This window comes from Lithobates pipiens, unplaced genomic scaffold (assembly GCF_037356315.1).
Source record: "Lithobates pipiens isolate NorthernLeopardFrog02 unplaced genomic scaffold, aLitPip1_a1.2 Scaffold_13, whole genome shotgun sequence".
Taxonomy (NCBI): Eukaryota; Metazoa; Chordata; class Amphibia; order Anura; family Ranidae; genus Lithobates; species Lithobates pipiens.
This window is the reverse complement of record NW_027507718.1, coordinates 242,170,785-242,184,330: the sequence shown is the minus strand read 5'-3', so window position 1 is coordinate 242,184,330 and position 13,546 is coordinate 242,170,785. Positions and strand designations below refer to the sequence as shown.

At 43.9% G+C, this 13,546-nt stretch overlaps 1 protein-coding gene across 8 annotated transcripts in view; it reads right to left on the bottom strand.

Annotated features, from left to right (window-relative positions):
• Positions 1–13,546, bottom strand: part of ANKRD17 (ankyrin repeat domain 17) — a 217,824-nt gene that overhangs the window by 173,584 nt on the left and 30,694 nt on the right. Inside the window, exon 1 of one of the 8 annotated variants that reach the window (XM_077476433.1) lies at positions 11,690–11,848. The exons of the other annotated variants lie outside the window; for them this stretch is intronic. Coding sequence (XP_077332559.1) covers positions 11,690–11,743 — 54 coding nt within the window. The 5' untranslated portion in view covers positions 11,744–11,848. Of the gene's footprint in view, positions 1–11,689; positions 11,849–13,546 lie in introns of those variants that run through there. 8 annotated transcript variants of the gene reach the window in all.

Here is a 13,546-nt window from a genome sequence, read left to right as displayed (position 1 = left end):
TCACTGATTTGTCGCAGCGATCACATGGTACCAGGCCAGCTCAGAGCAGCCCAGTACAAAATTGGTGATCAGCTGTGTAAGGTGGACATGGGGGTCACCGATCTCACTGCTGCATGATCTAGAGCAGCGTTTCAACTCCAGTGTTGAAGGCGTCCCAAAAGGTCATGTTTTCAGGCTAACCATTATTTTGCACCGGCGATTTGTTCAGTTTCATTGCCATAGCAATTACCACAGCTGTTTCACCCGAGGGACATCCTGAAAACATGACCCTGTTGGGGTGCCTTGAGGACTGGAAAACAAAAAAAAAAAAAAAAAACAACACCACCACCACCCTCCCCCCCCCCCCACACACACACACACACACACACACACACACACAACTGCTCTACAGAGCGTGCACAAGGAGGCGATGCAGGAGGATGTACGTGTACATCCACCTGCATGAGCACAGCCCCATCTAGCCCTTTCTGTACTATGGCCAGACGGGAAGGGATTAAAGACATTTGCAGAAGCAAATCCAGAACAATGTGCAACATGTCTTCCAGAGAAAAAAACATTGAGAAAAGAATATCACATGAAAGATGAAAGACAAAAAAAATTATAAAAAAATTTTTTTTTCATTCTATGGAGGACACAGCTCTGCTTCAAACCATCTACTACAACAACAAAAAAAAATAATAAAAAAAAAAAAAAAAAGACAGGGAAATCAGACTAATTGTCTCAAAAAGAAAAAAAAAAAAAAAATACGCAGGTCACAGAAAAATAAAAAATTAAAAAAATAACTGCTTTCTGCAAAAACTATGCCCAAAACTGGCATCAGCTGATGCATCTACATGCACTATACAAGATCTGGTGAACAAATTAACCGATGACCAAGTTCCCCCTTACAAACCAACCCACATACGACTCTGGTAGAATACACAGTAACTGGTTCTCAGTGTTTGAAAGCATACACTTGGACAATCATATGCTTGATCCAATGTGTAATAGTAGAAGTCAGCACTGCAAGGACCATACATGGTCTCTCTAAAACCACAAAACAAGCAATCTAACCTGCAAAACACATATGCGTCGTTCACATACACCCTAATCACTCAGACAATGAAAAGAATGCTGCGAAACCTCCTTAGGGTGAACTGGCTTGGGGGAAAAAGCAACAGAAGCATGTCGTTTTCAATAAACTGAAAAGCTAATATCACCTTTAGGCAGAAAAAGGGTCTTAGATACCAAACTTCCTTATTATAAAAAGGACCAAATCTCTATGGATAGAAGTACCGATGACTGGGATTCTCCCCAATATACTCAAAAGGCAGTTTTTATAACTCAATGTCGGGTTAAAGCGGAGTTCCACCCAAAAATGAACGTCTGCTTTACCCCCTGAAATGCCACATTTGGTCTTCTTTTTGGAAGCATCCAGCTCCCACTTCTCAGGGCTCCGGAAGGAAGTTCACCTCCCCCCGATCTTCTGGGACACAGACACACACGTCACCCCTATGTGAATGGTAGATACAGTGCCTTGAAAAAAGTATTCACCCCTCCGTAACTGTATTTTAACATGAGGCCAAAATGTATCTTTTCGGCCTAAAAGCAAAACGTTATGTGTGATGGAAAACGCTACACATCACCCTGAACACACCATCCCGACCATGAAATATGCTGGTGGCAGCATGTTGTAGGGATACTTTTCTTCCGCGGAGACAAGGGAAGCTGGTCAGAGGTGATGGGAAGTTGGATGGAGCCAAATACAGGGCAATCTTACAAGAAAACCTGTTAGTCTGCAAAAGACTTGAGACTGGGGCAGAAATTTTGCACCTTCCAGCAGAACAACCACACACAGCCAAGAGCTACAATGGAACAGTTTAGATCAAAGGATATCCATGTGTTGGATTTAGGTCTGCACTTTGAGCGGGCCATTCTAATTGAAAATCTGTGGCAAGACTTGAAAATTGCTGTTCAGAGACTCTCTCCATCCAATCTGACAGAGCTTGACCTATTTTGCAAAGAATGGCAAAAACTGGCACCGTAGATGTGCAAATATGGTAGAGACATAACCAAAAAGACTTGCAGCTGTAACTGCAGGGAAAGGTCGGCTGAATACAAATGCACGCCATACTTTTCAGATATTTGTAAAACATTTTACCATTTATCATTTTCCTTCCACTTCACAATTATGTGCCACTTTCTGTTGGTCTATCACATAAAATACATTTAAGTTTTTGGTATATCATGACAAAATGTGGAAAATGTCAAGGGGGTATGAATACTTTTTCAAGGCACTGTACATAAGATATAAACTGAAGGAATGGGCATGTCAGAAAATTGATCCACTATAGTATAGTAGTCACTCCCCACATTAAAGAGGAAGTAAACCCTGATGAGTTTATTTCCTCTTTCATTCCCTGCAAAGGTAAAGCATAATGGACTACTATGCATCACATAGTAGTCCATTATGTGTCACTTACCTGACAGGAGCCAGCGAAGTCACCGCTGTCCCCTGTAGTCCGCCGCATCCATCTTCTTGGTGGGTCTCGCTGCTCCGCTGCCGTCATTCGGCGAAGCCGCGATGTCACTCCGTTGCCGGGTGCCGCGCTCAGTGCGCCTGTGTCTTTCGGCAAATATCTCCTAAACCGTATAGGTTTAGGAGATATTTCTTGGACCTACAGGTAAGCCTTAATCTAGGCTTACCTATAGGTCAAAGTTGGTTGTAAGGGTTTACAACCACTTTAAGGCATTGTTACCATAACCAAAACGCCACCACAGGTTTCCACATCTATACTGCAATGAGTATGTGGGGCTGCCACACCATATGGACTTAACTGCCTTCCAGCACTGAAGAACACGTTGGTTCCCCGCCATACATTCCATTTTGAATTTCACCTCCCTTACATCACTGTTCCAATTTTAGCCAATCTTTGCCATTTAGCATCTACTAGCTAGTTTTCCCTTTTCTGGGGCCACAGTCGGACATATTTTTTTCACAGGGATTTCTCACTTATATTCTTATATTGCTATATCTAGGCAATTATTTTTCCAGATTGCCTGCCTGTGTGTTGCTACATGGTATATCCCAATTGTGTGTCAATGTTATCTTGTTTTGTGTTTAGATGCCCACGCCCCATGTACTCATTGCAGTATAGCTGTGGAAACCTGTGGTGTTGTGAAGCTGTGTTGTCATCTTTTTGGCTTATATTTTACATTGTGCCATATCTTGTCCATTAATAAATTAGATTTCTTTTTTTTTTTTTTTTTTAAAGATACACTCTAGTACAGTGATGGCAAACCTTGGCACCCCAGATGTTTTGGAACTACATTTCCCATGATGCTCAACTACACCGCAGAGTGTAAGAGGATCATGGGAAATGTAGTTCCAAAACATCTGGGGTGCCAAGGTTTGCCATCACTGCTCTAGTATGATCCAATTGTTACTATGCTAACTAGGGGTGCAACGGATCGTCACCGATCCGAATGGGTCACCCCGCTCGGATCGGCACGATCCGCGGAGTGCTCCACGGTCTCGGCTTTAGGAAAGGCTGCGGCTTCGGCCTAGTTCTGGAGCGTCGTCATCTTGGTTCACCCGTCTGCGTTTACAATGCGATCACTGTTAAACAAACGGGCGTCATGATGACAGATCTGTACAGTGGAGGGGAGAAATCTGATGGCAGCAGCGCTGTGGGCTGCATCTGTAGTGCCCACAGTGCTGCTCTGTGACAATTGCAGTCACAGCCATCCTTACATATTCTGTCAATACCCGGCGATACCGAGCCAATATTACATTGGGGGAGATGACGTGGATATTACAGTGAGGGAGATGTATATTACAGTGGGGGGGGGTTGTGAATATTACAGTGGGGACTATATGGTGGTGGGATTTTCACAGGTTTTTGCTGATCCAAAAAATGATCCGATCCATGACTCTGATCCAAGGAACAATCCGATCCGTGAGTTTTTTTTGATCCATTGCACCCCTAATGGTAACCCTTTTTTCCTGGTGCTCTATACTGGGATTTGTTTTCTACACCGTACATAAGAGCCTGTTTAGATGTTGGATGACCACAGCCAGAAGCTGACGGAGTACTTTCGTCTTTAAGTCCAGAGGTGCCTAATACTTCAAGCCCTGGTACCGCCAGGTCTGCTAAAAACCAAATAAAACATGTGAAACTTGTTCCTCCATTAGACCCTTATGTAAGAATTTTGCACTCTGTTGGGGTTAAAACATGAAGTAAGGATTCAGTGACAATGTACACACATTGCAGCACAGTGGTCTAGTGGTTAGCATTCTCACCTAGCAGTAAGAAGGGTCACTGGTTCAAATCCCAACCACGACACTACCTGCCTGGAGTTTGCATGTTCTCCCTGTGCCTGCGTGGGTTTCCTCCGGGTACTCTGGTTTCCTCCCACACTCCAAAGACATGCAGGTAGGTTAATTAGCTTCTGTCCAAAATTGGCCCTAGTATATGAATGGGGACCTTGGATTGTGGGCTTCTTGAGGGTAGGGAGCGATGTGAGTGTGCAATGTACAGGGATAGGGACAATTGTAGACACTCACTTAGGTTGAACTGGATGGACTGGTGTCTTTATTCAACCTTGCTAACTATGAAACAATTTAGCAATGGCTTTGGATTATGCTTGTAGGATCTTTAACCACTTCACAACCAGCCGCCACAGTTACACTGCGGCAGGTTGGCTCCCCTAGGAGAACCGTTGTAGCTATATGTCGGTTCACTTTCAGACCACTAGGGGTCATGTGCTGCGACTGACGGACACCCGCGATCTCTCCACACAAACAGAACAGAGATCTGTCAATGTAGATCTCCGTGCTGTCAGGGGAGAGGAGACTAATCAGTCTCCTCATCCAGGCAGTGTCATTTACGCAGTAATCGGTACATTTTTATAGCTCTGATCGCTGTATAAATGTCAATGATCCCAAAAATGTGTCAAGTGTCCGATCTGTCCCCCACAATGTCGCAGTGCCAAAAAAAAAAGTTTTACAAAATTCACAGTTCACTGCCATTACTAACAAAAAAATAAATAAAAAATGTATAATAAAAATGCCACAAATATAGCCCCTATTTTGTAGGCGCTATAACTTTTGCACATTACAATCAATATACCCTTATTATGATTTTTACCAAAAATATGCAGAAGTATACATTTTGGTCTAAGCTGAGGAAGAAATTTTTGGGGGATTTTATAACAAAGTTAGTATTTTTTTTCAAAATTGACGCTCTTTGTTTATAGCGCAAAAAATAAACGCAGATGTGATTAGCACAAAAAGAAAGCTCTGTGTGTGTGTGTGGGGGGGGGGGGGGACGACATCAATTTTGTTTTTGTACAAAGTCGAAGGCCTGCACAATTGTCAGTTAAAACTATGCAGTTCTGAATTCTCAAAAAAATGGCCTGGTCATTACCGGGACAAAACTTCTTGGGCTGAAGTGGTTAAAGCGGTATTAAACCTAAAAACAAAAATGTAATATAATATATATATGCTTTCTTGCCAAGAGGGTCTTCACCCTAAATAGAAGAAAAAAAGTCAGCAGCTGCAATTACCGGGATCCAGTTCTGTCCACGGTCAAGCCAGTTCTTTGGGTCCCCAGCACCAGCATTTTGCTGTGGGAAGTCAGCTGTGACTCCTTGCAGCTTCACAGGGAAACGGTTTGGGACGCCTAGGTCAGGCAAAGGCAATCACCAGGGTTAGGCACCTTTTGCTTTATATAAAATTAACTAGCAAGGGCCAACTAAATTGTAGGAAAACGAAACCAAAAAAAAGAAAAGACAAACGCATGACAAATCTCACTGTAAAAATGTAAATCAGGCAGTGGATGGCATCAATCGGGAAGTCAGCTATTGTTATTTTTCACAATTCTATTTTTGTAAAGCTGGTTACTATAGTGGGCACACGGCAGTTGACCCAAGAAGCAGAGGATCGGGGCTGCTCTGTGCAAAACCATTGCACAGAGCAGGCAAGTATAACATGTCTGTTATGTAGCAAAAACATGTAAAGGTTACAGTAATTTTAACTCTTACTACTCTTGAATTGGTTGTAAACCCTTACAAACCAACCACTTTGACCTACAGGTAAGCCTAGATTAAGGCTTACCTGTAGGTCCATGAAATATCTTTTAAACCTACACGGTTTAGGAGATACTTACAAAAAGACAGGCACCACTGTCTACGGCGCATGCGGCGTAGACAGTGGCGTGCAGGCGCACTGAGCATGACGCTAACGGCGATTTGCCATTAGTGGCGGTTCCCGCGCGCATGCACAGGAGTGATGTCAACGCTGCTCCGGTGCTGTGAGTGGCCAGAGCAGCGACACCCCGGAAGAAGATGGACACTTCGTGCTACAGCTGTGACATCGCTGGCTCCTGTCAGGCAAGTGACACACAATGGACTACTATGCGATGCATAGTAGCCCATTATGCTTTACCTTTGCAGGGAGACAAAGAGAAAGTAAACCCCATCAGGGTTTACTTAGCCTTTAAAATTGTCCCCTAATACCTCCTAACACCTATGCCTACTAACCTGTGAAATGAATATCTGTATACATATTACTTATCGTATCCTATTTTCAGCCAGCTTTGGTCACGTGATCTCCCGTGTCTGCCAGCAGCACTGCAGGGGAGAGGAGAGAGTGGTTCAACAGTGGTCAGTGGAGCCTGAAGTGGGCTTCAATGGCCCGGTGATTTTCAGCGTTCCCGCCTCCACCCTGCAGCCGTGCTGGCTGACACAGTGGAGCTGGATCACATGATTGGACCAGAGCCAGCTGAAAATAAGCAAGTACACAGATCTTTCTTACACAGGTTAGTAAGCACATGTGTTAGGAGGGTGGAGGGGACAGTTTTACGAGTAGTTAGATTTGAGTCTTTTGGGGGATAATTGTGCAAAAACTTTAATGTGCTTAAAGAAAATTCATATAGTTGTAATTTAGCTCAGTATCCAAGAAAGTGAAGCAGGAAAAACCAACAATGGAAACTGCATCCTAATGTTACCAACTAAGATTCAACTTTTTTTTTCTCACTTGATCTAAATCTGTAAAATATACTACTCAATTAGGAGTGTTAGTTTTAAACCAGCCATACATGGATCAGAGCTCAGCTGGTTGTGTGGGGACTGGTCAAATTTCGATACACATATGGCCTGGGCTAACTGATTGTATACAAGTTTATATAGCGATCAACTTGTGTACAGCCAGCCTGTCGGATTTTTCCTGAGCAATCAGTGCCGCCAGCTAAAGACAGCAACACTGAGTATTGTATTCGGCCAACAGGAAAGACCCCCCACTTGCAGAATACAATAGCTCAGCAGGAGCGATTCCTCCATCCACATAGAACGTGTGGATGAAGTAAATCTGTTCATTTTGCCTTAGGCAGGCCATAGACTGTGCAGATTTCTTTCCTGTAACTGTAGTAATTCGCACAATTTCCCCATAAACACAAACGGTGTTGTCAGGGGAATCCCTCCTGCTGAGACATGGTTAGCAATCAATAAGTCGCAAGTAAAATCTGGCAGGCTGGTTGTTCCAATTTGATTGAGCGATCAACTTGGTGCATTCAGGCTGCCCATACACAGTTCGAATCTCTATCTATGGGCAGCCTTAGGAAGCAATATGACATTCTCTTAGTAAAAGTTATTAAAAATGGCTACTGAATTACAGTAAAAATCTAGGACATTTTTAATTTGAATGCGAGGAAAAATTTAGATTTTTTTCTCAGGTATTTGATATCTGTATACCCAGAGCACAGCTTTGGAGCTCAAATTTCTTTTAAAACTGGGCTGTAGTCTCCAACAACGCACTAGCAGTTGTAAATATTGCTGCATACTTCCTAATGAGGAATGCATTCAGAACTGGAGAAAATAAAGTGGATCAACAATGCTACAGGTGCCATAGACTAGCAAGGGGAAATCTCCCTTAAAATGATAAGTAGGGCCGATTGCACCTCCATTATTCTGGCTAACACTCCAAAGGCCTCTATTCATGTTTATCCCTGGTAAAACTACCACATAGCAACTTTTACAGACTCCATGATGGGCCTTGTTTTTTTTTTGTTTTTTTTAACACCTGCAAAGCAAAAGGCATAATGAGCTAGTATGCACCGCATACTAGCTCATTAAGAAATACTTACCTTAGAACGAGGCCCCGACATCAGGCCCGATCCACGCCGAGGGAGCATGTCAGGGTATCTGGGTATCGCGGCTCCGGCGCTGTGAGTGGCCAGAGCCACGATATCGTCATTTCATTCCGGCCGGTTGGCCACTGCTGGATTTTCAGGCTGAGAATCCCCTTGTGTGCATGCGCCGCTGCAGTCAGCGGCGCATACCGAGGGGAATAGATTTTTTTTTTATAACAGGTAAGCCTTATTATAGGCTTTCCTGTAGGTAAAAGTTAAAAAATTGAGTATACAACCACTTTAATGAGACCCTAAATTACAGATCCCAGTACGCAACACATTGTTAGCATACATACATATATATTTTAGACTCAACTCCATGCCAGATATTGCAGCGACAACATTATGGACAGCCCATAAAGCTGTACTGCGTGGATGTCTTATAAAATTGGCCTCTGGATCACAATAAGAATAGATGGAACATTCTCTCACTCAGGAGTTAGAAAAATATAAAACTCATCATACTCGAGACAAAGGTTGCACCAATACTAGTATCGGTGCCGATACCGATTATTTGCACAAGTATCGGTACTCGTGCAAATGCACCGATACCTGAAACCCGATACTTTCAGGCTCAGCTCTGTGCGGTCAGTGGGTCTCCCCAGTGTTAAAGAAGTCTGGGAATTGGAGCTGTCAAAAAAAAAAAAAAAAAAAAAAAAAAAAAAAAAAAAAGGTACTAGACAGGGGTGTCCACTTCCCCCCTATTTGCACTCACTATGGAACCGCTGGCATCGGCTATTCTCCAACATCCAGATATAACAGGTCATCATAAAGCCGGATCCCAATATTAAAGTGGTTGTAAACCCTTACAACCAACTTTGACCTACAGGTAAGCCTAGATTAAGGCTTACCTGTAGGTCCAAGAAATATCTCCTAAACCTATACGGTTTAAGAGATATTTACCCGAAGACAGCCCCCGCTGTCAGCGGCGCATGCACCGTAGACAGAGGCGCGCAGGCGCACTGGGCAGGCCACAGATCGCAGCCATATGCCGCGAGTGGCTCCCCTGCGAATGCGTGGGAGTGACATCATCGCTGCTCCGGCGAATCACAGAGCCGGAGCAGCGAGACCCAGAAGTCACTCTGGGATCCATGGCAGCGGCGGACATGAAGACGGAGGACCGCTTCGGGGGCTTCGTTCTCAGGCAAGTTATTCATAATGAGCTAGTATGCTAGGCATACTAGCTCATTATGCCTTTGCCTTGTAGGGTGTGCGTTTTTTTTTATTTCATTTCTTTTTAGCCATTACGTCCTCTTTAAATCAACATGTATACAGGCGATATGCTTTCATCACAAACACTACCATTTCTCTAGCCAATCTGTTGCAAACGCTACACAAATTTTTAACCCTATTGGACCTCACAATTAATCTCACAAAATCCATAGGTATGCCCATCAACATACCGGAAGCAAGTTTTGCTGTCCTCTGAAAATAACTCACACAGCCATTAATGTCTAAACCGCTGAGTACAACCCTAACTGAAAATGTCCAAATTGGGCCCAATTAGCCATTTTTCTTCCCCGATGTCACGCGACTCATTAGTATTACAGGGTCTCGGGTGTGAATGGGAAGCAGGCGTGTTAAATTTGGAGTTATCGCTCTCACGCGGCAAAGAACTCTCAAAGAATCTGGAAAAAAAGAATTGTTGCTCTACATAAAGATGGCCTAGGCTACAAGAAGATTGCCAAAACCCTAAAACTGAGCTGCAGCACGGTGGCCAAGACCACAGAGCTGTTTAACGGAAAAGGTTCCACTCAGAACAGGCCTTGCCATGGTCAACCAAAGAAGTTGAGTGCACGTGCTCAGTGTCATATCCAGAGGTTGTAGTTGGGAAATGGACACATGAGTGCTGCCAGCATTGTTGCAGAGGTTGAAGGGGTGAGGGTCAGCCTGTCAGTGCTCAGATAATATGCATTAAATTGGTTTGCATGGCTGTCATCCCAGTAGATGATGTACAAGAAAGCCAGCAAACAGTTTGCTGAAGACAAGCCGACTAAGGACATGGATTACTAGAACCATGTCCTGTGGTCTGATGAGACCAATATAAACTTATTTGGTTCAGATGGTGTGAAGTGTGTGTGGCGGCAACCAGGTGAGGAGTACAAAGACAAGTGCGTCTTGCTTACACTCAAGCATGGTGGTGGGAGTGTCATGGCCTCTGAGGGAACCATGAATGCCAACATGTACTGTGACATACTGAAGCCTGATCCCCTCCCTTCGGAGACTGGGCCACAGGGCAGTATTCCAACATAATAACCCCAAACACACCTCCAAGATGGGCCTTGCTAAAGAAGATGAAGGTAAAGGTGATGGACTGGCAAAGCATGTCTCCAGACCTAAACCCTATTGAGCATCTATGGGTCATCCTCAAAACGGAAGGTGGAGGAGTGCAAGGTCTCTAACATCCACTAGCTCTGTGATGTTGTCATTGAGGAGTGGAAGAGAAAATCCAGTGCAAACCTTGAAGCTTTGGTGTCTCCATGCCCACAGGGAGGGTAAAGGCAGTGCTGGAAAATAATGGTGGCCACATAAAATATTGACACGTTGGGCCCAATTTGGACAAAACTGAAAAAAGTAGTAACTCAGATTACCTATAAATATCACACTCCACTTTAGAGAAATTCCCAAGTAAAGTTTGTTCAGAAAACATTAATTGGTATTGTTGATCTCCTGGTACAATGCTCAGTTTTCGCTGACTGCCCCCCCCCCCCCCCCCCCCCAAATACACATATGACAGGAAACATGATTGCCCTTCAGTGCTGCAGTAAGCCCCACTACCTGCAAATACACTGTTGGGCAAAGAGAGACAGTCTCAGATTGACAGTATCAAAAAAATAAATAAAAAAATCTACATTTGGCACTCTAAACATACAAATAAAAATAGAATAATTGACATTAAAAAAAATCACAAACATGACAACAAAAACAAAACATAAAAACAGGACTAAATATACTGTTATCAGGAAGCATTTCAGTCTTCAAAAGTAATGGCTAGAGTGGTGTCAGGTAGATGACTGCAATACCACGGCCAAAACGTAGCTAGGCTTCCTAAAAAATACTTCCAGGCTTAGAAGAAAAAAAAAAAAGCCTAAGCAGGATTTGTGGGCAAACACTGAGAATCCGTAAAGGGCAGGCCATGTTGTATTGCAGGAGAAAATAAGGCCGTGTGGTGTGGACGCTGCATGTAGACGAATTGTGCAAGACATATGATACTAAACCCGGAGAAAGCTGCTTTGCAGACCCCACCTTCTAATGAGTTAATCTAAAGGTCACAGGCACGCAGGCATTTTATGTAATGGAAGGCCCCCTTTTCTGATTTTAGAAGACGGCGGACACCCAGCGAGTGACAACGTTGTCAGCACACACACTTTATAGGACAGGGCCAGAGCCGGCCGCTAAACACGGAGCCTAATCCGTACAAGGGGGAACGTACAAGGTCTAGCTAATCGTCGGCTCACATTCTCCCCACACCCGTCCCTCTCCGCCCGATGTGGTCCGCACAACCCCCGGCACCCTCGTACCTCTAGGATGTCTTCTAAAACATATGCTTCCATGTCGGCTGCCGAGTCTACCATGTTTTCTTACACAGCCATATCTGTTACTGCACTATGATTAGATCAGAGCCAGCAGGAACCCTCCTCTGTCAGCGAGGGAAGAGGAAATGGAAGGTTCTATTCTGGCCCGGAGCAGAGCTGCAGTTTCAGTGCAGGCCTCTACCAACACACACAGGGGTGACTCACACTACATCAGCTTTTTAAAGACACACAGCCGCTTTTCTAGCCACAACGCCTTCCTATCACCCCATCGCTGGATTGTGGACACAACGCACTTACACAAAACACACACACTAACTACATGCAACAAAGTTCAGTGCTATACACAGAAAACCTGCCCATATGTCCACATATTCAATGTGAACTTACACTATGCCGTCACATCTACCATGAAATCAGACCACATTACAACCAGATTTTTCTTTTTCTATATAGATAAGGTTAAAGCGACCTCTGATGGCCGGTCCATAGTAGTTCAATCCTGCTTAACACAACCAACCAATCTGGCCATACATATTACAATCTCTACCAACAACTACTTGGTGTAAGTTCCTAACTGAATTCCAGAACCTGCTACTATCCAGTGGTCAGTGGATATAAACAAGTTTGTAGAATCGTTGCAATGTGCAGGCCAAGCTCTACCTGTGGGCGATAACTATCCAGTGCTTGGTGGACAACTTTTGTGACCTGAAAGTCACCTGCTATTTTTGCCAAGACTTGAAGCGATGCCTGTGTTATCTTGGGATCTATGGACCTCAAGTCGCATCAAACTTGGGCTTGTACTTGGACTTGAATTGTAGTTATTGGAAATCCTGAGGTATGACATGGGACTGCAAAGTCGCAGGACAAGAGCAAAAAGGGACCTTAAGGCCAAACTCCTGGCTATAGCCTTGTTTACACAGGGATACTTAAAGTGGAACTCATAACTAGCTAAAAATAATTATAGATATAGCTCTATATCTATATTTTTTTGTTTTACAAGGAACATACATTGCACATAAATAATCATGCTAGCAAAATTAGTGGGTGCTGCAAATTGCCTCCAGCATTGTCCCTGTTTCTTCTTGCTGGAGGCTGACATTTTGCTGAAGCCCAGAGCCCCCCTGAGCAGCAGTAAATAAAATAAAAAAAATGGAACTAAACCCAACAATATAACAGTTTCAAAAAACAGTTACACATTCCTAGAATGCCGGGATTGCCAACTGTCATATTTGCTTGTGTCCTCAACCAAACTGTCAAACCATCATTATGTGCAGCACCATGGCCATTGCAGATCAAGCAGAAGCAGGTTCCTTGGCTGTAAAGGATAAGAGGGTTTAATTCTGCTTTAAGGCTGTCCGCAGATCAGCCTCTACAAACTCAGAAGTGCCTAGAAATAAAGAGCAACTGAGCAAGTTCATTGCAGGGGTAGACAGGGGAATACTGGATTTTCAACAGTATAGGTACTTATTTTTAATGTTCTACGTTTGCTATACCTGCAAACGGGGCCAGCCTGAAGTCTAGCAAGAATTTTCTGACTAAAGTCACACTTTAAACATATGCCTGTGCATATCCCATTCATGTCAACTGGGACACAGTGGTCACACAGACACAGCCACTGCTCCCATTCTGACACCTATGTGGGTGCAGGTGAGGGTCCCTGAATGCAGTTTGCATTTGAGGACGCACATAGACGTCAAGTTGGGAGCAGGGGCTGTGGCCATGTAGCCGCTGTGTCCCATTTGACATGCATGGGACTGCAGGAAATACCTGTGCAAAAAACACAGGCTGTGGCTCAAGGATGCCTGTGCAAATAAGGCGTAATGCAAGTACTTGGATTTTACC